Below are 25,348 nucleotides of genomic sequence, written 5' to 3' on the forward strand. Positions count from 1 at the left end.
GATGGCATGCAATGACTTGAAAAAAAATTGCCTCACCTGAAGATCTCCTGCGTTTTTTTAAATGTTTTCTGAAGCTCACACGTCAGAATGTAAACTGATAGCCAATGCGTTTTCCAGCTCTTGACGGCGGTGTGATCATGACAGTCATCCACAGGCTTTAGACGTTTCACGCGGCGAACATTACCAGATATGCGGTGATCGATGGCAATAGCAGTTGTTGAGATGCGTGGGTAAACAACTCTTTGTCCTGGCTTTACGTAAATGGTAAATGAGCAGAGAAGTGTATTTGAAATGCTCCCTCGACAGCCAAACCAGCAGATGGGCAGACAACTAACACCGCATATAAGGAAACTTTTTCCCGACTTTAACTGTAACCTGCAAGAAGAAAACGAAATCTGGGAGATATACAAAATTTTGCAGTAAACCCTTCAAAAAAAAATTGTATAAAATCAAAATCTTCACAGCTCTGGGACAGCCAGATTTGACAATAATTGCAGTAATGCTTTCAATATATAAGAAATTTGAACTTTGCTGTGAACAGAAGGAAAATCTCTCATGTAAAACAGGAAATAAACTCTTAATGATTAACCCAGGGCCAAAATCAGCTAGGCTCTGCAAAGAAAAGCCTGTGGGAGTCGGCTGGTTCAGCCCAGAACTTCCCCAAACGCCCACAAATACCCTTCACCTAAAGACTTCCTGCACACCTCAAGCAAACATCAGTAAAGAGGGCAAGAAATGCTGCTAGATTTCAAGAAATAATGGAGATACCTGCCATTATTCCAGAAGCCCTACAACATTCAAACCCTAGCACGTGAGCAAGATACCTGTACTCACAATACTCTGAAAACAAGCTATTATTAACTGCTGAAAAACTGAAATATGCAGGAAAAAACAAACATCTCACAGCAATTCCAGAGAGTAACACCAGCCAGTTTTGAACCCCAAAGTCTTTTTATTAACCAGAAAATCAGATTACAAGAGAGCTTTTCAGTACAGACTCACAGATCAAATGATCTGAACTGACCCCTAGCACCCTACTTAAAGGAATTGACTCCAACGGCTAGTTCGAGTGATCCATGTAGAAATGATCTCGACCGCTGATGAGGATCAAGACATCTCTTGATCTCATCCGTCGATTTATTCACTCAAAATATTATTATTTTATTAGTTAGGGTTTTTGCTTCATTTTTTTTTTTTTTTTTTTTTTAATTCATTTTAAAATGGATCATCGAACTAAGCCTTCGGAAACATCACCTAGGACCTAGGACTTAGGACTCATGAGGGGATTTAAAACATTTTTCGACCCTCAAAACACATTACATCATGACTTTTCCAACTTACATCTTAAGGGAGAAAATCCCTTTAACATAGACCCTCACAAATCACCCAGTTCTGCGACACAACTATAATCTAGCAAATCAACACACTAGGATTCTCCTAAAATTCCAATGACAAAATCAATCCCGGCTTTGGGGTCAGGTTTGAAGGAAAACTCTGCCGATCCGTGGATCGGTGAGACGAAAAACCTTCCGGGACGTAGATTATCATCAGAAAGTTAGGTCCACCTAGGCAAATTACATACATGACTCATGTCTGCTAAGATTATTTACAATCAATACATGCAGACTGGGTTTACAATCAAAAAGATCAAGTTGCTGATGATGGCAGGATGGCACGGACATGCTGATCAGGTGCTGCCCCTTTTTGCCAAGAAAAGGGGGCTGTACTGCATGGGTAGTTGACCAGTAGAGGTCAACATCTGGCTCTACTTGGGGACACGTTGCTGCTTGCAGGAATGTGAGAATCCAGAATCTACATCCATACAACACAAAAAATAAGTAGCGTCCATCCAAAAAATCAGCATATACATTAAGCACATAAAAGCTCTTCATTTATTAACTATCTAATAACATGAAAAGTAAATCTAATCCTAAAACAGAAATGAAACGCTGAAAAGACGAGGAGTAGAGTTAGAAATACAATACAAAAAATGCCCCACGGCATCAGATGTGTTCAATATAGTGCATACTGAGCATTTGCCTGCTTTCAGGCAAATCTGTCGGCTGCTTGTCGGATGTGCCATGTCCAATTTTGCATATGGTAGGACTTTTTCCTATCCGAAAATCAAGCAGCTCGCGGCCGTCTGATGCGTCAAATCTTCTTCTCATTTTCTTCCTTTTGCGCTTTTTCTTTCTGGCAGGATGAATTATTGATGAGCTGGAACTTTCTGTCTCGAAACTATCAGATGAAGTATGCGTGATATGTCTCTCTTTAGCCCGCATCTGATCTTTATCATTCTTAAGTCCATCTTCAATCAACCATCTTTCAATTGAACTAATAACCTCCTCATAATAAGATGGAGCTTGTTGCAACCAATGAGAAGGCTCCTGATCTATTGATGTTATCTGGTTTCTTTCATTTTCCAATTGCTGAAACTTTTGAACCTGTATTCTAATGGCATCCATCTGTCTAGAGTGTTCAACCTTTATAGCACTAATTTGTCTGGCATGATTTTCTTCCATGTCTTTTATTACTTTAACATTTTCTTTCTTTATGTTCATCAAGCAATGCTGCATGGAATTTATTTCTTCTTCATGATTCGCTTGCATGTTTCCAATTTCTGTTTCATGTTTAGTTTTCATGGCCTCAATTTCCTTAGCATGCTGATTTTGCGTGTCCTCAATCTCCTTATTACGTTTTTCCAGATGGGTGCGTAAAGTTTTAACATCATTGATAAGATTAGTTTGGTTGCTTTCCATATTTTTCACCAGCATCATTAAATCTTGTATTATTTGCTTTTGCTCTTCCTTTTCATTATCATTTATCCCTGATTTTTTACTATCATGAACTTGATCTGCAATAGTTCCGGTTGATGACACATTCTGATATTGAACTCTTTCTTTCTGTTGCACAATTTTAGGGGCAGAAGGCAAGCTGTTTGGACTATCATATCTATCTTTAAAAGCATTGAGAATGTCTTGTAAAGAAGTGAAAAAATCATTAGGAAAGTTATTAAACCAATTCAAGGCATCACCCTCTAAAGAATGGACAAATAGACGCATCTTGAAATCTTCATGATTATATTGAGGAAGTCTACAATATATGGTCATTACACAAGTAAACATGTTTAAATGATGTCTAACAGCGACCGGATCATCACCCGAGAACTTAAATAATTTAGAAATGGCCTCTTTCGGAAGATCATGGAGATTATTAGTAAAATGACATGGATTACATGAATAATCCATGATGAACAACAAGGGATCAAATGGATGATAGAAAGAGATTTCTGCTCAAGAGAATTAAGAGATGAGAGAAGTGGAGTCGCCACTTGAACAATGAATCTGATTCTAGGATCCAAAAAGTAACCACAAGCAGATATGAGGAAAGCTTCTTGTCTGGGAAAAATGAGAAAGTGGAGTCGCCACCCAAACAGGAAACAAACCCAAGAGGCGCTGCTGATATGTGATGAAAAGATGCCAAAATATTGAATCTGCCAGCTCAACTGAGAGGTGAGAAAGATGAGAAGATGAATGATTGTCGTTTGAAACACCGAGAACAAAGTGTCCCCGGCAACGGCGCCAAAAAATGTTGTCGCGCGAATTGACACGACAACCCTCAGACCGGGGGCTGTCACTCTGATCCCCGATCCCTCCGTTTAAGCCAGTCTCCCGCGGCTAAGGGGGGTAGACCCTGTGAGATGATGAGACCAACTGTCGACCAGTTGGTTGGGAGATACGATACACGATATGATAAGCACTAGATGGATTTAGAAATTTAAAGGACCAGTGCCTTGTGGAGTTAATGTTTAAATGATTAAGTACCAGATGCTGGCAGGAATATGATCTCATTAGGAGCAATCGTTTATCATTTAACTTTTATCAAGTGAGAAAAAATGCTTAACGACTTAGTGATACTCCAGCAAATTTAGATTTTCGAAATATAAAGTGTTTTGCATGACCATGTGAAATAACAACAGGAGGCCACCTTCATGCAATTAATCATCAGCTGAAGATTGAATCAAATTAAACACTAATCCCCACGTTAAAAATTTCAATCTCAACATAAAAGATGAAACACAGGTAATTTCCGAGTCAAGACTGAGAATGGCAAAAATATCCCACAATATATTTTTTATGATTTTCAGGCAAAATTTTAAACAAAAATTCCTAAATTAATCTAAAACTTAACTGCATAAAAACTAAACTAAGCCTACAAAAAATTTATAAATCTTTTTTTTTTTTTTTTTTATTATATTTAAAAAAAATCTAAAATCTAAAACTTTAAAAATCTAAAACATTACTAAATAAAAAAAAAAAACTACAACAATATAAACTATGAAGACTTTAGAACTATATGAAAATTTAAATAAAACAAATTCTAATAAATCTAAACTAAACCTAAGGAATTAAAATTTAATTACAATCAGAACTATACGCTACCCTACTATTAAAACTTAACAAAGAAATAAAATAAAATAAAAAAGACAGAAGCTATACTCTAAACTAAACTACGCTATCACACAGGATCAGGCATTTACACACTAAATCGAAAAAACAAAGATGAATGCGTGACCTGGAAAATGCGATCGGAAAGGAAAATGCGGCTGCTAGACGGAATGACGGAGGGCTGCGAGGACACGACTTTGACAGTGCAAGCGAAGCTCCACCTTAAGGGAAAACACGCAGCCGGCTGTCCAGATTACGCTAGTGATCAGAACAACAAAAAAAATACCCACGCAAAAGCCCTAAACGAAATCCGCAGACGGTTTCATCAAAAATTTGGACGCAGGAAAAACACAGTCAAAAAGACCCGATACATATGCCCAAACAAAACTCGATTTTCATGTTCTGCCTGCGTGAATAATGGAAACGATTTTACCTGGGCAACTTTGAAAAATTTCGAGGTCGATTGCAAGGTTGCCTGGAGACGATGGCATGCAATGACTTGAAAAAAATTACCTCATCTGAAGATCTCCTGCGTTTTTTAAATGTTTTCTGAAGCTCACACGTCAGAATGTAAACTGATAGCCAATGCGTTTTCCAGCTCTTGACGGCGGTGTGAGCATGACAGTCATCCACAGGCTTTAGACGTTTCACGCGGCGAACATTACCAGATATGCGGTGATCGATGGCAATAGCAGTTGTTGAGATGCGTGGGTAAACAGCTCTTTGTCCTGGCTTTACGTAAATGGTAAATGAGCAGAGAAGTGTATTTGAAATGCTCCCTCGACAGCCAAACCAGCAGATGGGCAGACAACTAACACCGCATATAAGGAAACTTTTTCCCGACTTTAACTGTAACCTGCAAGAAGAAAACGAAATCTGGGAGATCTACAAAATTTTGCAGTAAACCCTTAAAAAAAAAAATTGTATAAAATCAAAATCTTCACAGCTCTGGGACAGCCAGATTTGACAATAATTGCAGTAATGCTTTCAATATATAAGAAATTTGAACTTTGCTGTGAACAGAAGGAAAATCTCTCATGTAAAACAGGAAATAAACTCTTAATGATTAACCCAGGGCCAAAATCAGCTAGGCTCTGCAAAGAAAAGCCTGTGGGAGTCGGCTGGTTCAGCCCAGAACTTCCCCAAACGCCCACAAATACCCTTCACCTAAAGACTTCCTGCACACCTCAAGCAAACATCAGTAAAGAGGGCAAGAAATGCTGCTAGATTTCAAGAAATAATGGAGATACCTGCCATTATTCCAGAAACCCTACAACATTCAAACCCTAGCACGTGAGCAAGATACCTGTACTCACAATACTCTGAAAACAAGCTATTATTAACTGCTGAAAACTGAAATATGCAGAAAAAAACAAACATCTCACAGCAATTCCAGAGAGTAACACCAGCCAGTTTTGAACCCCAAAGTCTTTTTATTAACCAGAAAATCAGATTACAAGAGAGCTTTTCAGTACAGACTCACAGATCAGATGATCTGAACTGACCCCTAGCACCCTACTTAAAGGAAATGACTCCAACGGCTAGTTCGAGTGATCCATGTAGAAATGATCTCGACCGCTGATGAGGATCAAGACATCTCTTGATCTCATCCGTCGATTTATTCACTCAAAATATTATTATTTTATTAGTTAGGGTTTTTGCTTCATTTTTTTTATTTTATTTTATTTTTTTATTTTTTTATTTTTATTTTTTTTTAATTTTTTTATTATTTTTTTATTTATTTTTTAATTTTTTAGTTCATTTTAAAATGGATCATCGAACTAAGCCTTCGGAAACATCACCTAGGACCTAGGACTTAGGACTCATGAGGGGATTTAAAACATTTTTTGACCCTCAGGACACATTACATCATGACTTTTCCAATTTACATCTTAAGGGAGAAAACCCCTTTAACATAGACCCTCACAAATCACCCAGTTCTGCGACACAACTATAATCTAGCAAATCAACACACTAGGATTCTCCTAAAATTCCAATGACAAAATCAATCCCGGCTTTGGGGTCAGGTTTGAAGGAAAACTCTGCCGATCCGTGGATCGGTGAGACGAAAAACCTTCCGGGACGTAGATTATCATCAGAAAGTTAGGTCCACCTAGGCAAATTACATACATGACTCATGTCTGCTAAGATTATTTACAATCAATACATGCAGACTGGGTTTACAATCAAAAAGATCAAGTTGCTGATGATGGCAGGATGGCACGGACATGCTGATCAGGTGCTGCCCCTTTTTGCCAAGAAAAGGGGGATGTACTGCATGGGTAGTTGACCAGTAGAGGTCAACACTTCCAATATCTGTTTGAGTTTTTGGATGAGAGACCTTTCTATGAGTTATAAAACTGTTGGAAAATGTAATTCCTACTTGTCTCAGTTGTGATTCTTGCTATGTAAAGGAGTATGTTCCTATTAGTTAGGAGTTGTTTCCTAGATTGGTGTGTGGTTGAGATATTCTCTCAACCAAGTGATTGTGTGTCCAAGATAGTTTCCCTATCTTGAGACAACACTTCATATATTTATTTGTAACATTATTTGATTAAAGAAGAATATAGATTTCCTTATGGAACACCTAACAAAGGGTATGCATGCCTCTCTGGGTCTTACAGCAGGTACATAAAACATTTCAAGGACCACAACTAACCATTACAAAACAATAAATGACTTGTAGATTTCCTCTAATTACAATATGTGACTCATAATACACCATGATCATGAGTCTATTCCACAAACTCACACAAAATTTACCTTGCTTTCCCCATCTATTGCTGCTTCAACCAACTAATATCCACAGCCACAATCAACTTCTTCTAAAATCATATCCAAGCTTGGTGTCTTCATCTTGAATCTTTCCAACTTCAATTCGCAGTTGTTAGAGTGATCAATTCTAACAAATAGCATTTACATGTTAATTTGATTAGGCTCAACATGTTTCAGTTATAAAACCTGTAATATTCCTAATTAGCCATGGCTAATTGGAATATTCGATTTTGTTCAATTTTTGCCTTCTATAGTTATTTGTAAATAAAAAGTGAGTAAGGGGGCCATAACTCACTTTTAGAATAAAAAGTCACTTCCTAGTAGCACAACGTTGTGACTTAAAGGGAAGCCAAGGGGGCCAAAGGGGGACGCAGAAATGGAGCCCAAGCAGACACATGGAGGGACTGCGCAGGAGGGAAAAAACACGTGGCAAGAGGGGAATCATGCAGGAGGAGGTGAGCCTTGGGATTGAGAGAGGCAAAGGCTACAAAAGAGAGAGGAGCCCCCTCATTTTGATCATTCCTATTATGAGCATTTGTGATAGTCATTTCGACTTAGCACACTGGCTGTTTAGCTAGTCTGCGGCGCTGTTTAGTGCATTGAGTGTCTCCGTTCAGAGATCTCACTCTTAGCCCCGGAGGACTTCGAGTGCCTGCTCAGGCAAGGTATTTCCATTGGCATTCCAGCGGTAGTTTCATTAGCATTTCAACAGCAGTTTCATCAGCGTTTTGGAGGACTGCGCAGCACTGAGAGGACGCAGTTCTTTCTGGCAGGAGTCTGGGTTGAGGGTTTGCAGGAGGATTTGTGCTGAGAGGTAGAGCAGGGGATCAACTCTTGCATATTGGAGAGTTTTGGCAGGGGTTTCAGATAGTTTTATGGAGGGTTTCATTCAATGGCAGCACAGAGCATTGAGGGACTACGCAGAACCGGTGATTTTCGGGGGTCGGCCACTTCAGAAAAGCTTTCTGGACTTTTCTGGGTTTCTTGAGTAGAGTCCAATTCCAAAGTTTTAGCCTTTTCTGAGGAGGGGAGCAGCCCCAAATCCTCATTTGATTTCTAGCAGCAGCAGCAGCACGACAGTTCTCCAGCAGCATGGACGCAGAGGCCATTCCTTTGCTATTCTGAGTGTATTTCTTCACTTGCTTGGTGCAAGTTGAGGTGCCATCTTCCTTATCACCTCCTGTACTCATTCTGTTACTCAGTATAATAAAATGGCTCAGCATTCTCTCTGCATTTCTTGAGTATCTGCTTATGGTTATATTGTTATATGTTGCATCATTGTTATTTGTATCTCTTTGAGCATTCTCGGTTATTATACCACTTGTGTGTTTCTCGTATACTCTTAGACAGAGTCTGGAAAGGGCCAGGTAGCCTCCGGATCTCGTCCTCTTTTCAGAGGCGACATATCTGGTAAATGCCCTCCCAGTCCATCTCTGGTTGGAGTTTTGCTTGTGTTTGAGGAATATTCCTGGTAAGGGATATTACAAAACCCAAAAATAATTCAAGGAAACAATTCATTTCACCAAACATATACTAATTCGCGGCATAGTGGAAAAATTGGTTTCTCGATCTTCACCCATGTGGAATTAATCTTCCTCTTTAGTCCTTCAGCTCTCATAAGTTACTTCCGACACTATGAGTTGTCCTACAGAATCACAACACTGCCTTGTTGATCCTTGCAATAAATAGAACTCAGCTCACTACAAAGCTAGAATTGCCATGGTTTCTTCTCCTCGATTGTGGGGGTTCCCATCAACAGCCACACCAGTCTTCCACAACTCGCCATTGCCAACACTACAATAGCCACCACTTGGCCCCACACAATTCTCAGATGCAATCACCATCTCAGCTCACACACAATAGCGAGTACTTGAGAGACAACAACGGCCATCATACACTGAATTATGTGGCCCAAGGATTGTCCCTGTCCAAGAGCGCATATCGATAACATCTCTGAGAGTCCCATCTCGAAAGCCTTTTCTCCTCTTTCTACCACTATTCTCTCAACCAATCTGGATCTTCTTGCAATGAAAACTTCAGGTCTTGGCAATGGGTTCATTTTCCAGCAATAGAAAATTTCTTGGAACAACAACAGTTGAGTGGTTGGCTATCAGAGCCGATCCGATCTAAAACGTTGGCAGTGGTGAAGACCCTCCATTCTTTGCTCCTTCTCCCGCTCCACGGAAAAATGTTGCTCCCACTGATGGCTTGATCTACTTGTAGGCAGACTCTTCTAATTGTGTTACATGCTTCATGCACAGGCACTGGAATTTTTTCTTTCGATCAAACAACGCTTCTTTACGCACAAAAAACTGAGTCTTGTTGCAAAATGTTGTCTCCATCCGCATGCAGATCGCAGGTTAACAAAATGTTAATCTCACCATTTCATCGCCTAGAAGTTGTCTATAAGAGAGCCTTCACATTTCAGCTGTCAGATCCATGCACCACCTGCTCGATATGCTCGATCTCGATCTTGATTTGGGGTAGCATTGAATGTGCTCTAGCCACGAAATTTGGTGGAGAGGTTGGGGCACATGAGATCTCCAATACCCAAAACGGGTTTGGGCAGATTCTAAACAGATCAGGAGATATTAAAATAATTAATATTTTTAATGGAGTCCCTAGGTCTAAACTTAAGGAAAATAAAATATTAATATGTATTAATATGAATCTGTGTTAGAGTGGTCCAAAAGACATGGATCCAGCCAAATCTAATCTTAGCCGTTGATTAGGGACTTAATCTCTGTCGTTGATATGTCAACATGAAAAGCATAAGAGGAGGCTTGAGGGTCACTTGGAGAACACACTAGATGATCAGTCATTCTATTCTCTAGAGCGGGCTTTGCTAAGAGAGATAGAATCAGTGATCGGGAGAGCAGCTAAGGGGCATTGAGTACAGAGAAACACAGAAGACAGAGATTGTGTTGGGAGAGCAGCGCAGCAGCCAAGGAGGGTGACGCAGAGCCAAGAAGGGCTCATGCAAGGCCACGCAGAAGCAGCCAAGTGCTATGCAAAGCACCAAAGGGGCCAGCGCAGCTGATGCAAAGGCTCCCAGAGCTGACGCAGGGCCTCCTGGGGCTAACACAGGCCAAGAAAGGCTGACGCAGGGCCAGCATGAGACAGAGGAGCTGACGTAGTCCAGATTGGGCAGACATTGGGGTTGCAGGAGCAGTTTTGTGCTAAGGAGCTGCCGGACGGGTTTTCCGGGGTTTCAGCCGGGAGATTTCTTTCAAACTATGAGGTATAGCTGCTAAGGAAATTCTCTGTTGGGTAGGCCAGTTACGGCACCCAGATTATACTCTGATTTTGCTTAATAAGAAAACCCTCAGATAGTTGCACCAGTTTTCCCGCTTTGGGTTTTTCCAGGGACATTGGTCCAAAAATAACAGTGTCATGTGGTGTGCTTGTTCTTGTTTCTTTTAGTTACTGATCTGTAATATGTTGAGCATGCACTGGTGTTTATTTTCAGTATTTACTTTGTAAATAACTTGTTAAAGAAAAATAACAAGTAGGTAGGAATAAATCAGGAAAAGTGCATGAAGGGTTTCTAAGCTAGTTAAAAACTTCAACATGGTATCAGAGCATGATTGCAGATCACAGGAGGAATAAAAGACATCAGCCGAGCGGAGCAATAGCAGCAGAAAACAGCTGTCCCGAGGTGACAGAAGCTGTTTCTCGCAACGCAGAAGCCAAGGAGTGTGACGCAAAGCCAGCCAGGGCTCACACAAGGCCACGCAGAGGCAACCGAGAGCTGCGCAGAGCCTCAGAGAGGCCAGCGTTGCTAACGCAGAGGGCCAGAAGATTTACGCAGGGCCTCCCAACGCTGACACAGACCCATCCGAGGTGACGCTGGGCCAGCATGAGGCAGAGAGGGGCTAACGCAGTCCATAGATAGGCAGTTGTTGGGGTTTAGAAGGTTGCAGGAATAATGCAGGGTGGAGCTGGTGAGGTATTGTAGTCAAAACAGTACTTGACAGAGCAAGGCTAGAGGAGTTGCTACCGAGGGTTTCCAGCCAAATAACCCAGACCAGCGGTGCGGTTGCACAAAACAATCAAAGTAGGGGGCATCTCGACAAGCGGCAGAAGGATTTCCAGAAGGGAAATCAGGACTCAGAGGGAATCCAGAAGAGAACTTCCAGACAGGAAGTAGAGACTCAGAGGAGTCGAATAGAGAACTTCCAGGAGGGAAGTAGAGGAGCATCATAGCACTACACGGAGTAAGAGACCAGGATAGACTGGACGGAGCATCGAACTTCGCAGTTTGGAAGGCCAGAATCTTATCTGTACTTGACAGGAATCGTGTCAAGAACTTCGCCTTGAAGGTAGTAGTTGTCCCAGTCGACCCCAGTGAAAATGACAGGTACGAGGAGGCGATGGCGAGGGCCAAGAGCATTATCCTTGACGAGGTCAAGGATCATGTAGTACCACACATAGCCGAGAAGGAAACGGAATTTGAGATGTGGGAGGCTCTCAAGAAGTTGTACCATCATACTTTTGTGCAAAGAAGAATGCTGCTTTAGAATCAGATGAGGTCATATGAAATGAAGAAGGGACAATTGATTGACACCTTCCTCGGAGGACTGAATGAGATCCAAGATCAGTTGACTGCTATAGGGGCGACACCGGATCAGGAGCTAATGGTGAGGACAACGCTGAATGATGTCTCAGAAGACTAGGAAGTATTTGTCCAGAGTATATTGGGCAGAGGGACACTTCCACCTTGGGACAAGATGTGGGCAGCTCTTCACCAAGAAGAGATCAGACGGCGTCGAAGACGAGTAGCAGCAACAAGGGGATCAAAGTCAAGCAAGAGGAGGAAGATGTGGCCCTAGCATCTGAGGGAAAGTAGGAAAAGAGGAAGAAGAAAGATCTCTCCAAGATCAAGTGCTTCCACTATGGGGAGTTGGGTCATTATGTGACCCAGTGTCCAAGGAAGAAGAGTAAGGGAGAGTCTTCCGAGACTAAGGCAGTGCAAGCACAGGCAGAGAAGGAAGTTTTGACAGACGATGACTATGCCATGAGTGCACACGTGCCACTTGAGAAGAAGTGGGGAGACATTGAGCTGTAGTCAGGCAGACTACAGCGGATGAAGGGCAGGATCCTGGAGGTACCCAACCTCTTAGATTAGACCTTGCTACGGGAGCCCCAACGAGTAGTAGGACTGGGTGAGTCGAGTAGAGATGGATGCGGATGGAGCGGCAGATATAGCTACAGTGCAGGAGTCCCAAGACAGCGCAGAGCTAGCAGGCTGCAGCAATGCGAGAGGCACAGGAGTGTTGCACCAGTGCAGGAAGGCACAGAGAGGTGTGCAACGGTGCGAGATGCAGGGAGTTGTTGCAGCAACGCAGAGGTCAGAGAGGGAGCACTTGTCATCGGCAAAGGGAGCTTCAGCATCAGTGGGTGTTTATAGCCCAATAGAGAGGTCAGATTGGGAGATTACTTACTTACTTCTCAGTAACTGAGTTGCAATGCAGCAATGGGCAGCACAATGCAGCACGATGAGAGGTGGTGCAGTGCGGATGCAGTGCTGGGAGAAAGGCCTAGCTGCAGCACGGATGCAGAGGGAGTTGTCGTACAGATGCAGCAGTGACAGTGGCAGAACCATGGGTAGCAGTACAGGAGGCAGCAGTGCAGAGGATGATGGGCAAGAAAGCCTAGCATCAGCATAGATACCGATGCCGGATGATCAAAGTAATACTCATTGAGGAGTATTGTTAGAGCACAGTCCTCACTAAGAGGGAGTGTTGATTTGGGGTAGCATCGGATGTGCTCTAGCCACAAAATTTGGTGGAGAGGTTGGGGCACATGTAATATTCCTAATTAGCCATGGCTAATTGGAATATTCGATTTTGCTCAATTTTTCCTTCTATAATTATTTATACATAAAAAGGTGAGGAAAGGGGGACATAACTCACTTTATGAATAAAGTCACTCCCTAGTAGCACAACGTTGTAACTTAAAAGGGGAGCTAAGGGGGCCCAAGGACCACGTAGAGAAGGGGCCCACGTAGACACTTGGAGGGACTGCGCAGATGGACAAGGAACACGTGGCAAGAGAGAGGCTACGTTGGAGGAGGTGGGCCTTAGGGTTTTGAGAGAGGCCAACGCTATAAAGGAGAGAGGAGCCTCCTCATTTTGATCGTTCGATTATGTTGCATTTGAGCTAGTCACTTCGACTTAGAGCACGCTGGCTGTTTAGCCTGTCTGCAGCACTATTTAGTGCATCGAGTGTCTCCGTTTGGAGATTCACCTTTAGCCCCAGGGGACTTCGAGTGCCTGCTCGGGCAAGGTAGTTTCAACAGTGTTTTGCAGGAGGAGCAATTTTTGGAGTTGAGGAGGAACTGAGCATTTTGATGACTGCGCAGTCTTGAAAGGGGAGGACGCAGTCTCTTTTGGTAGGAGCTCCGGATTGGGCTTATGTGGACGATTTGAGCTTGGAGATTGAGCAAGGGATCAACCCTTGCATATTGGAGGATTTTGGCAGAGTTTCGGGTAGAGTTTTGGAGGATTCTCTTCAAGGGCAGCATAGAGCCTTGAGGGATTGCGTAAATTCCCAAGGGGGTGATCTTCGGGGGTCAGCTATTTTAGAAAAGCTTTCTGGGCTTTTTTGGGTTTATTGAGCAGAGGTTGATTCCAGAGTTTCAGCGTTTTCTGGGGAGGGAAACAGCCTCAAATCCTCATTTGATTCCAGCAGTAGCAGCAGCACAGCAGTTCTCCGGCAGTTGGACGCAGTTCAGAGAGAGGCCATTTCCTTACCGTTCTGAGTGTATTTCTTCACTTGCCTTGTGCAAGTCGAGGTGCCATCTTTCTGATCACCTCTTGTACTCTTTCCATTACTCAATATAATAAAATGGCTTAGCATTTCTCTCTGCATTTCTTGAGTATCTACTTATATTCCATGTATACATTATTGTATGTTGCAGTACTGTTATTTCTCTGGGTTGAGTTTGCTTGTGTTTGAAGGATATCCTTGATAAGGGATATTACAGTGGTATCACAGCATAGATCTGGCTCAGCCTGTGGAGCTAGCAGTCGATGACACCGAGGGAGAAGCCCTACATCTGTTACAGAGGTAGGAAATACAGAGATATTGAGTGTAGGTTGGAGAACACCTACGAAGAGGGAGACTGTGTTCGGGTGGTGGACATAGAACAGGAGGAGCCTGTGGTGAACACAGAACAGGATGAGCCTGTGGTGGACGCAGAGCAGGAGGATGCGATGGCAGATGAGGACGAGAAGGGATTTGCGGACATGCTCCTCAAATCAGTCCAGGATTTGTCGAGGCAGATCGAGGTGATGGGGCAGAGATTCACGGAGATGGAGGCTAGACAGCGTGAGAACCCACGGGTTTTCTAGGTTGGTGAGGGATCGAGTACATCCCACCATTTGCCAGAGCAGGGTGCCACTCAGCGTGATACTACTCAGCAGATGGCCTCACATGCCCCTACATGCTCTACCATGCCCACTTTCCTAGGAGCAGACACGGGGGCCGGAGCCCAGCAGGAGGCAGAGCCCGGTCATATGGGCGATTATTTTGCAGAGTACCAGGCCTATGGGCAGGAGTTCAGGGATGCTCTCTCATTCAAAGACCTTGTTCAGCTCCAGCGGGAGAGTAGACCTCGTGACCATCCCAGAGGGTACCGACATTATCATGATGGAGACACCCACCGCACAGCTAATAGATTCCACTTGCCTACGTTTGATGGCTCGTCAAACAGTTCGGCAAAGTCTTGGGTGGAGAAGCTGGACATCTATTTCCAGCTTAACCAGATGTCGGAGACAAAGGCCATCAAGTGGCGACATTACATTCAGATGGTGAGGCCCAGGACTGGTGGTTCCATGGGTTAGTTACATTCGGACACTCCACAGTGACGACATATGTCGAGTTCACCAAGAGACTGATAGAGAGGTTTGACTGGAGGGATCCGGAACAGCACTTTGTTGAGCTGACGAGGCTCAAATAGATCGGGAACCCAGAGACCTACATTGCAGACTTCTTGAGGGTTTCGGTGATGGTGCCAGATCAATCCGCGGCACGGAGGATCTACATGTTTGTTGAGGGGTTAGCAAAGCCACTTCGGGGTCTAGTCAGATCCACTAGACCAACCACACTCCAGGATGCTATTTGCAAGACCCGGGACTTATAGGATGCCTTACCCCAGGACCCGGACACCTTACCCCCAGAGACAGGCCTTCCAGCCTAAGGGGAAGGATGTGAGGATTTCACCTCCAAAGGGGAATCCAGGACGAGCACAGATTGATGATGATGCCAAGAGGGAGTTGAAGAAGAAGCGGTTGTGCTTTCCCTGTCAGGAGCCGTGGGTACCGGGACATAGATGTGTTGCTCGCAAAGCACATTTTATTGAGGTCTTCTCCGAGAGCAGCGGGGAAGAGGATGAGGAGGATGATGTGGAGGCAAGAGATAGTCATGCCGTGCAGGATCCTTTGCCACCTCCACCACCACCAGCAGGTGGTGCAGCTTTAGCACCTACCGGAGGGGCCCTTGCAGCATTGCGAGGAGTTCCCAAGTATTTGACGTTGCGCATACGGGGGACAGTACGTGGCCAGCGAGTATCAGTTTTGGTTGACAGTGTGGCAACCCACAACTTCATCGATGCACAGATGGTTGAGCGGAGAGGTATACAGACAGAGAGCTTCGATGGCTTTTAAGTTTTAGTCCCAGGAGATCAGACCATGGTGTGTGCTCGTTATGTTCTAGAGTTATCAGTGACAATGGGCACCTACACACTAACTGACCACTTTTTCGTGGTAAATATTCCGGACACCAACCTGATACTGGGTGTTCAGTGGCTTATCACTCTAGGGAAGGTCACGACAGATTGGAAGGCCCTATAGATGGAGTGGGATGATGAGAAGTCAGGGAGGCATGAGAAGATACGGGGACAGCACACATATCCGCCTCAGACTGTTTCGGCTCATCGGATGGAGGCAATCTTCTGGAAGGGAGACGTAGAGTGGGCAGTGGAGCTGCGTGCATCAGAGGTAGGGACCACAGGGCAGACGATGCACCCAGAGATACAGTCCATCCTTGACCAGTATGCCACAGTGTTTGGGAAGATTCTGCCGGGACAGCCACCGGACCGAGGGTTTGAGCACACCATTGAGCTTGAGCAGGGCATACAGGCAGAGATTACTAACCCCTATAGGCATCCCAAGGCCTATCGGGATGAGATTGAGCGGGCCATTCAGAAGTTGTTGGCTCTTGGGCACATTCGGTCGAGCACGAGTCCTTTTGCTTTTTCTATGGTGTTGGTGAAGAAGAAGGACGGCACATTGAGGATGTGCATTGACTACAGGACCCTGAACAAGAAGACCCTGAAGAACAGGTACCCCATACCTAGGATCGATGAAGTGATGGATGAGTTGAGAGGAGCACGATTCTTGTCAAAGATTGATTTGAGATCTGGGTACCATCAGATTTGCGTGAGGGAGCAGGACATTCCCAAGACTGCCTTCAGGTGTCACTATGGGCACTTTGAGTTTTTGGTGATGCCCTTTGGGCTAACCAATGCCCCAGCTACATTCCAGTCCTGCATGAATCACATCTTCCGCAGTCACTTGAGGAAGTTTGTGTTGGTGTTCTTTGATGATATTCTCATTTACAGTAGGACTTGGGAGGAGCATCTCCAGCACATTGAGACAGTGTTGCGCATCTTGGAGGAGCAGCAACTCTATGCCAAGCTCTCCAAGTGTGAGTTTGGGTTGACGGAGATGTTGTATCTGGGACACATCATAGGGGTGGACGGAATGAGAGTCCACGAGGAGAAGATCAGGGCCATCAGAGATTGGCCGGAGCCGAGAAACGTGACGGAACTTCAAGGATTCATTGACATTTGTACTTACTACCGGAAGTTCGTCAAGAGTTTCTCACAGCTTGTTGCACCCCTGACAGATCTGACGAGGAAGGGGGCATTCAGTTGGTCGGACACAGCGCAGCGAGCCTTTGACAGGCTCAAGGAGGTTATGAGCAGCTGCCCAGTGCTTGTATTGCCGGATTTTTCGCAGCCATTTGTTTTGGAGTGTGATGCGTCGGGAGAGGGGATCGGCGCAGTGTTGATGCAAGGAGGTCACCCTATAGCCTTCGAGAGCCAGAAGCTCCTTCCGCAAGAGAGGTTGTATTCTATATACGACAAGGAGATGCTGGCCATTATGCATGCATTGGCCAAATTCCGACAGTATTTAGTGGGTAACAGGTTCAGGGTGAGGACTGATCACAATAGCCTCAGGTTCTTTTTGGAGCAGAAACAACTACAGGAGAGGCAGCAGAAGTGGATCAGTAAGATCCAAGCGTATGATTTTTACATTGAGTATGTCAAGGGTAAGAACAACGTGGTAGCAGATGCCCTTTCACGTAGACCAGCGACATTGTCTCTTATGAGCTTGGACACAGACTGGAGGGCTCGACTCTTAGTAGAGTACTCCAAGGACAAAATTGCATGTGAGGTTCTGGATGGGCAGGTGGCAAATGACAGGTACATGATAGTCGATGAGATCATCTACTATAGGGACCAGATCTTTTTGACTGAGGGATCTCAGCTCAAGAAGAAGATACTTCATGCATCACATGATTCACCATTGGTCCGCCATCAGGGGTTTACCAAAACCTACAGGGCCATTAGAGAGAGGTTCTCATGGAAGGGCCTCAAGGAGGACGTACTCCAGCATATCCGGGAGTGCGATCTTTGCCAGAGGAACAAGGGGGAGATGAGCCATCCCGCAGGATTATTGCAGCCTCTTCCCATTCTCGAGGGGAAATGGGAGAGTATTTCGATGGACTTCATCACAGGGTTGCCCATGGTGCAGGGCAAGAATTGTATCTTTGTCGTCGTTGATTGACTAACAAAGTACGCACATTTTTTTGCCATATCCGCACACTACACAGCAGCGCAGGTGGCCGAGCTGTTCTTCAGAGAGGTCTTCAGGCTACATGGTCTTCCTAAGAGCATCATCAGCGACAGGGATAGCCATTTCATGGGCGGGTTTTGGCAGGAGCTCTTCCGGTTGGTGGGGACGGAGTTGACACCGAGTACCAGTTATCACCCACAAACGGACGGGCAGACGAACATAGTTAACAAGTGGCTGGAGGGTTACTTGCGTAACTATGTCAGTGGGCAGCAGCGAGCATGGCTGAAGTGCCTGCATCTGGGGGAGTACTGCTACAACACTACACATCATTTATCCATCGGTATGTCACCATTCTATGCTTTGTATGGATATAATCCTTTATCTTTTGCTGACGTAATGTTTGGTGCTAGCAAGGCTTCGAGAGCCAAGATTTGGATCCAAGAGAGTCAGAATATCCTCCGAGCTCTCAAGGATAATATGGCTACAGCACAGAACCAGCAGAAGCTGTATGCTGACAGGGGTCGAGTGGAGAGACAATTTGAGGTAGGGGACTTGGTCTACCTACGATTACAACCATACCGACAGTCGTCACTGAAGCAGAAGGGAGTTGATAAGCTCAAGGCCCGCTTTTATGGGCCATAGAGGGTGATACGCAGGATCGTATAGGTTGCGTATGAATTGGACCTGCCCCAAGGCAGCAAGATTCATAACGTTTTTCATGTATCATGCCTAAAGAAGGCATTGGGGCAGCAGGTGACAGTCACAGATGAGCTACCACCCACGAATGATGAGGGGCATTTGGTGTTGCAGCCAGAGGCTATTATTGATACCAGGGAGAGGCAGCTACGGAGCAGGACGGTCTAGGAATTCTTGGTGAGGTGGAAGAATTTACCGGATGAGAATGCCACTTGGGAGAGAGAAAATTTTGCAGCATCCATCACTTCAGTTGCTTGAGGACAAGCAACATTTTGCCGGGGGAGACTGTAATATTCCTAATTAGCCATGGCTAATTGGAATATTCGATTTTGCTCAATTTTTCCTTCTATAGTTATTTATAAATAAAAAGGTGAGGAAAGGGGGACATAACACACTTTATGAATAAAGTCACTCCCTAGTAGCACAACGTTGTAACTTGAGAGGGGAGCCAAGGGGGCGCAAGGACCACGTAGAGAAGGGGCCCACGTAGACACTTGGAGGGACTGCGCAGATGGACAAGGAACACATGGCAAGAGAGAGGCTACGTTGGAGGAGGTGGGTCTTAGGGTTTTGAGAGAGGCCAACGCTATAAAGGAGAGAGGAGCTTCCTCATTTTGATCATTCGATTATGTTGCATTTGAGCTAGTCACATCGACTTAGAGCACGCTAGCTGTTTAGCCTGTCTGCAGCACTGTTTAGTGCATCGAGTGTCTCCGTTCGGAGATCTTGCCCTTAGCCCTGAGGGACTTCGAGTGCCTGCTCGGGCAAGGTAGTTTCAGCAGTATTTTGCAGGAGGAGCAATTTCTGGAGTTGAGGAGGAACTGAGCATTTTGATGACTGCGCAGTCTTGAGAGGGGAGGACGCAGTCTCTTTTGGTAGGAGCTCCGGATTAGGTTTATGTGGAGGATTTGAGCTTGGAGATTGAGCAAGGGATCAGCCCTTGCATATTGGAGGATTTTGGCAAAGTTTCGGGTAGAGTTTTGGAGGATTCTCTTCAGGGGCAGCGTAGAGCCTTGAGGGAGGGATTATGTAGATCGCCAAGGGGGTGATCTTCGAGAGTCAGTTATTTTAGAAAAGCTTTATGGGTTTTTCTGGGTTTATTGAGCAGAGGCTGATTCCAGAGTTTCAGCGTTTTCTGAGGAGGGGAACGACCCCAAATCCTCATTTGATTCCAGCAGTAGTAGCAACACAGTAGTTCTCCGGCACTTGGACGCAGTTCAGAGAGAGGCCATTTCCTTACCATTCTGAGTGTATTTCTTCACTTGCCTTGTGCAAGTCGAGGTGCCATCTTTCTGATCACCTCTTGTACTCTTTCCATTACTCAGTATAATAAAATGGCTTAGCGTTTTTCCCTGCATTTCTTGAGTATCTGCTTATATTCCATGTATACATTATTGTATGTTGCACTACTGTTATTTCTCTGGTTGGAGTTTGCTTGTGTTTGAAGGATATCCCTGATAAGGGATATTACAACACATGAGATCTCCAATACCCAGAAAAGGTTTGGGCAGATTCTAAGTAGATCAGGAGATATTAAAATAATTAATATTTTTAATGGAATCCCTAAGTCTAAACTTAGGGAACATAAAATATTAATGTGTATTAATATGAATCTGAGTTAGAGTGGTCCAAAAGACATGGATTAAGCCAGATCTAATCTTAGTTGTTGATTAGGGACTTAATCTCAGCCATTGATATGTCAACAGGAAAAGTATAAGAGGAGGCTTGAGGGTCACTTGGAGAACGCACTAGATGATCGGTCATTCTATTCTCTAGAGCAGGGTTTGCTAAGAGAGATAGAATCAGTGATCGGGAGAACAGCTGAGGGGCATTGAGTACAGAGAAACAGAGAAGGCAGAGATTGTGTCAGGAGAGAAGCGCAGCAACCAAGGAAGGTGACGCAGAGTCAAGAAGGGCTCATGCAGGGCCACGCAGAGGCAGCCAAGTGTTGCGTAGAGCACCAGAGAGGCTAGTGCAGCTAACGCAGAGGCTCTCAGTGCTGACGCATGGCCTCCTAGGGCTGACGCAGTCCAAGCAGGCTGACGCAGGGCCAACGTGAGACAGAGAGGGGTTGACGCAGTCCAGATTGGGCAAAAGCTAGGGTTACAGGAGCAGTTTTGTGCTGAGGAGCTGCCGGAAGGGTTTTCCGGGGTTTCAGCCAGGAGATTTCTCTCAAACTGTGAGGTATAGCTGCTAAGGAAATTCTCTGTTGGGTAGGCCAGTTAGGGCACCCATATTGTACTCTGATATTGCTTAATAAGAAAGCCCTCAAATAGCTGCACTGGTTTTCCCGCATTGGGTTTTCTCGGGGACATTGGTCCAAAAATAACGGTGTCATGTGGTGTTTGTTCTTGTTTCTTCTAGTTGTTGAACTGTAATATGTTGAGCATACACTGGTGTTTATTTTGAGTATTTACTTTGTAAATAACTTGCTAAAGAAAAATAACAAGTAGGTAGGAATAAATCAGGAAAAGTGCATGAAGGGTTTCTAAACTAGTTAAAAACTTCAACACTAGACAGTCTCGTCAATGCAGGTATGCTCAACGCAGATTTCAACCCATCTTTTCTCCAACGCAGGTCTGCACAAGTCCCCACGCAATGCTTCTTCGCTCCACACGCTGGCTGCAACTTCAATGGCCGACTCTGCTCCAATGTAGGATGCTCCACGGGTATTTTCCATCCACGCAGATCTTCAACGCATCTGCTCCAACGTTGTCTTCTATGCAACTTGTCAAGCGAATCTCATCGCTTCACACAACATCATAGTAAAAGGTTGTGGAATATGAATCGATCCACCTTTTCTTGCTGGGTTCCCTACAACAACCCACAGCGGGGGGAACCACAGTTCAACCCACTCAACTTCCAATTGCTTGCATTTACCGTCATTCCACACACCAGTGAACGGCTCAATTCTCATTATCAAAGACTCCAGCACTGCTACCAGAGAAACACTGATCCACGAACTCTCTGCGACTTGGTAATAATGCCACAGTCGCCAACATGTTCTAAGCTTTTCGATCCACACTGGCCCCAACCAAGCACCACTGCACGGAGAAACACTGGGCTCACAAGTGACACCAAGCTCCGCCTGAATGAATGCAACTCTTCACTGGGAACAGATTGGATCCATAGGCCAAATCGAAATTCTTAACTCACGATGTTCAAATAAAGGGAGATTCGATGTGCCACGACAAATCTCGCCAACAGACTCTGCTCACACGGCCTGCAGCAGCGATACCAACAATCGCTCACACCAGCCTTACAATTTGAAAAGCTGATCACCAATTTAAAAAATGATCACTACACTCCCTCGACTCTCACAACGTTGATTGATGGACAAAAAAAGAAAAACTAAAACAATACACATATACTTTATTATTTCCCTAGCCCAGGAGTTGCCACGGTCCAGGCCCAAACGGGCTCTGATACCATGTATGTGAAGGACTTCCTAATAGACTGGCAGTTGCAGCGGTCCCGGTAGATGGTTGTTCCTTTATATGGACACCGACAAATGCATGAACAAGGTACAAAGTGTAATTACCAGACTGGACCAGATGTAGATCTTGCAGATTGATATCGAGACGAGTAGTCATTAAGGGGGTATGTTAGAAAATGCAATTCCTACTTGTCTCAGTTGTGATCCTTGCTATGTAAGGGAGTATGTTCCTATTAGTTAGGAGTTGTTTCCTAGATTGGTGTGTCGTTGAGATATTCTCTCAACCAAGTGATGTGTGTCCAAGATAGTTTCCCTATCTTGAGACAACACTTCATATATTTATTTGTAACATTATTTGATTAAAGAGGAATATAGATTTCCTTATGGAAATTTAACAAAAACATGTTTATATTTTTATACATGTCAGTTCCTGCTGTATCTGGATCCTAGCTTTTCAGAAATCTTGTGGATCCAGATCTGACCGTGCTTCTGGGTCCTAGCTTTAAAGTTTAGTTACTGTTGAGCACTTGGAGCTCTTGATTGAAGGAAGATGGTAGCAAACATCAAGCTCCAAATTTGTGTAATTTATGTTAGTAGACAGTATCATAGAGGTTAATATATATGTCACCAATCGAACATTTCGATGTTAGGGCTATTGGTTGGGTAGTATATAATAATGTAAAGAAGGATAAAAAACTTGAGAGAATGTTATATATATATATATATATATATTGTGCATAACCTTACTCAGGTTTCTGATCATGTGCTTGTTGCAGCGTCATTATTATGTTCATGTTCATGTGTTTCGGTTTTTTACCATGCACTTGTCTAAAATCATACAGAGATTGCTATAACAATATGAGAATAGCTGTGTGAAAATCTATTTAAGAGTCAATCACTATACAAATAAGCTAAGAGTAATTGATATAGAGATAAGTCCAAGAGTCGAACATTATACTATATAGTAACGGTATCATAATCGATATAGAGATAAGTCCAAGAGTCGAACATTATACTATATAGTAACGGTATCATAATCAGTCAAGCGGTCAGTCAAGTGGTCAGTTTCTGATGCAACAAAAGGAGATAAGTGAATGGAATCTTTGTGGTAAACTATTTCTGTCATACAATTATAATTGCTTTCTTTTTTTTATTCCCTTCATTGCTATGTTTTGAATCAACCTAGCACAAACTATTTTATGACTCAACGACAATGTCCTTCGCAGTGTTCCCTGAAAGGAAAATGGAATGCCTATTCATATAAGTTTATAACAAGCAATGACCACTTCTACAAGAAGCATGAGTATTACTGAAATGAAAATGGTGACAAGTCACAGAGGAAAAGAAATCCAAACCATGGGAATTAGAGGGAAAAAGTAAAAATTTATAAATTGAAGTGAGACATAGAATGGTAACTTAAAGCAGGAAAGACACAGAATATACCTTTTGTATTAAGATCCGCCTGAATAGTTCTGAACGCAATGTTGCCATCACTTTCTCCCAGATTGTACTCATGTTCGTTACAAAAATAATGGTAAATATTGGTTCCAATAAATAAAGAGTACCTATTTTACTGAGCAACCCCCATAGTTGCTCTGAGTTTGACCCAATAAGGATTTCAAAAAATCGACCTGTGTAAACACCATACAAGAAATAATATCACGTTGAATGTTAATATGAAAAATATGTTCCATTTTGTATAGTTGTCACTTTGCCTTGAATACAAAAATGCACATAATAGTGTGTAAACCCATCCTATATTGTGTTTGATTAAACCCTGGTTCTCCAAAAATATGTGAACTGCAACACATCAAAGGTTCTCCACTTTTCCAATAGAGACACAGTCCACAAGACAACAATAAAATACAATAACATGCTTGGCAAACCAAAAAAATATTCTTAAAAGTTGTGAAACATTGACATGACTTCGATGCATCGTTGTGTGAGTAGCAAATTTTAAAGTTATAGCGGGAGTCCAATGTTTGAAAATTGATGGTTTGTGCAGAGATAGAAAAATATGAATGGGTGTTCAGAAAATACATTTCTTTAAACTTTTATGAAGAAAATGTGTAAAAGGTTGGCATAAAAAAGCACCGTCAAAAGAAGATTCAGTGATTGTGGATTTTGATGGCCGATGGTGGATAGTATACTACAAAAGAAATTTATAGAGGATATTAGAGAAATTGGATTATTTGGCTAAGAATCCCCCACTTTTGCTACTTAGGAGCAAAATGCTAGTGTTTCTCTCTGCGATAAAAATTCGCTCTGCATCTTACAATGTTCAGCTCTACCCATACCCATCTAGTAGCACTTAAACCCTCTTGTTTGTTTCTAGTACCATGCACTCTTGTAATAGGAATTCTCTCTCTTTTCATCCAAGCCCATCGCACTAGCCTGCTCTCGTGGTCTCCTATAAAAGCTCTTTGTCCTATTAAAGAATGACAACAATTAATGTTAATAATGTAATTATCTGATAAAATCTAGTTTTACCGTTCAGATAGTTACGTAACCATAGGTAGTTATGTAACAAAATGTTTGAATATTAAAGTGGTGATTGCCCGAGAGGCTTCATGTAATCTTTTGGAGAGTCATTTTGACCTGGAGCAATAAGAATTCCAATCCCTTGCCCCGTGGATGTTTTCTTGACACACTGTCAGGGTTTTACCACGTAAATTTTGTGTGTTTCTTGAAGTATGATTCAATTTCTATTTCATGTACATTTCTTTCTTATTTTCATGTTAACAGGCTCAAAATACCAACAAGTGGTATCAGAGCTTAAAGTTGTGAGGGTCGTGAGGCAATTGTAAGGCAAAATTTGAAGACTCAACTGGTGAATTTTGCCGCACGTAAAAGAGAAACCGATCAATTATGTCTGGAGCTGCACCTACGTAGAAGTGTAAAACCCTGTTTGCAAAACCATTTGAAAGGCCAAACCAGGCCCACTAAATCGTGCAAAAGGAGCGGATTTACTACAAACCGAAACTATTGTTTGTTGACTGCAAAGAATGGTCTACGCCAAAGAACGGAAAACAGAGTCTGTAGTCAATTAGTTTGACCGGGTCTACGCCAAAGATCTCTACCAAAGATTGTCAAGGAGTATCAGCGCCATTAATTCTTGATTAGTAGTG

General features: G+C 43.5%; 1 protein-coding gene across 1 annotated transcript in view; it reads right to left on the minus strand.

Annotated features, from left to right (window-relative positions):
* ABCB28 (non-intrinsic ABC protein 8) overlaps positions 1 to 25,348 on the minus strand; it is a 507,377-nt gene that overhangs the window by 375,508 nt on the left and 106,521 nt on the right. The window contains exon 2 of the mRNA XM_089404304.1: positions 23,664 to 23,851. Coding sequence (XP_089260430.1) covers positions 23,664 to 23,851 — 188 coding nt within the window. The remainder of the gene's footprint in view (positions 1 to 23,663; positions 23,852 to 25,348) is intronic.

The sequence above is a fragment of the Pinus tabuliformis genome, chromosome 2_2 (genome assembly GCF_031772625.1).
Source record: "Pinus tabuliformis cultivar Carrire ecotype Pingquan chromosome 2_2, CPIR1, whole genome shotgun sequence".
Classification (NCBI taxonomy): Eukaryota; Viridiplantae; Streptophyta; class Pinopsida; order Pinales; family Pinaceae; genus Pinus; species Pinus tabuliformis.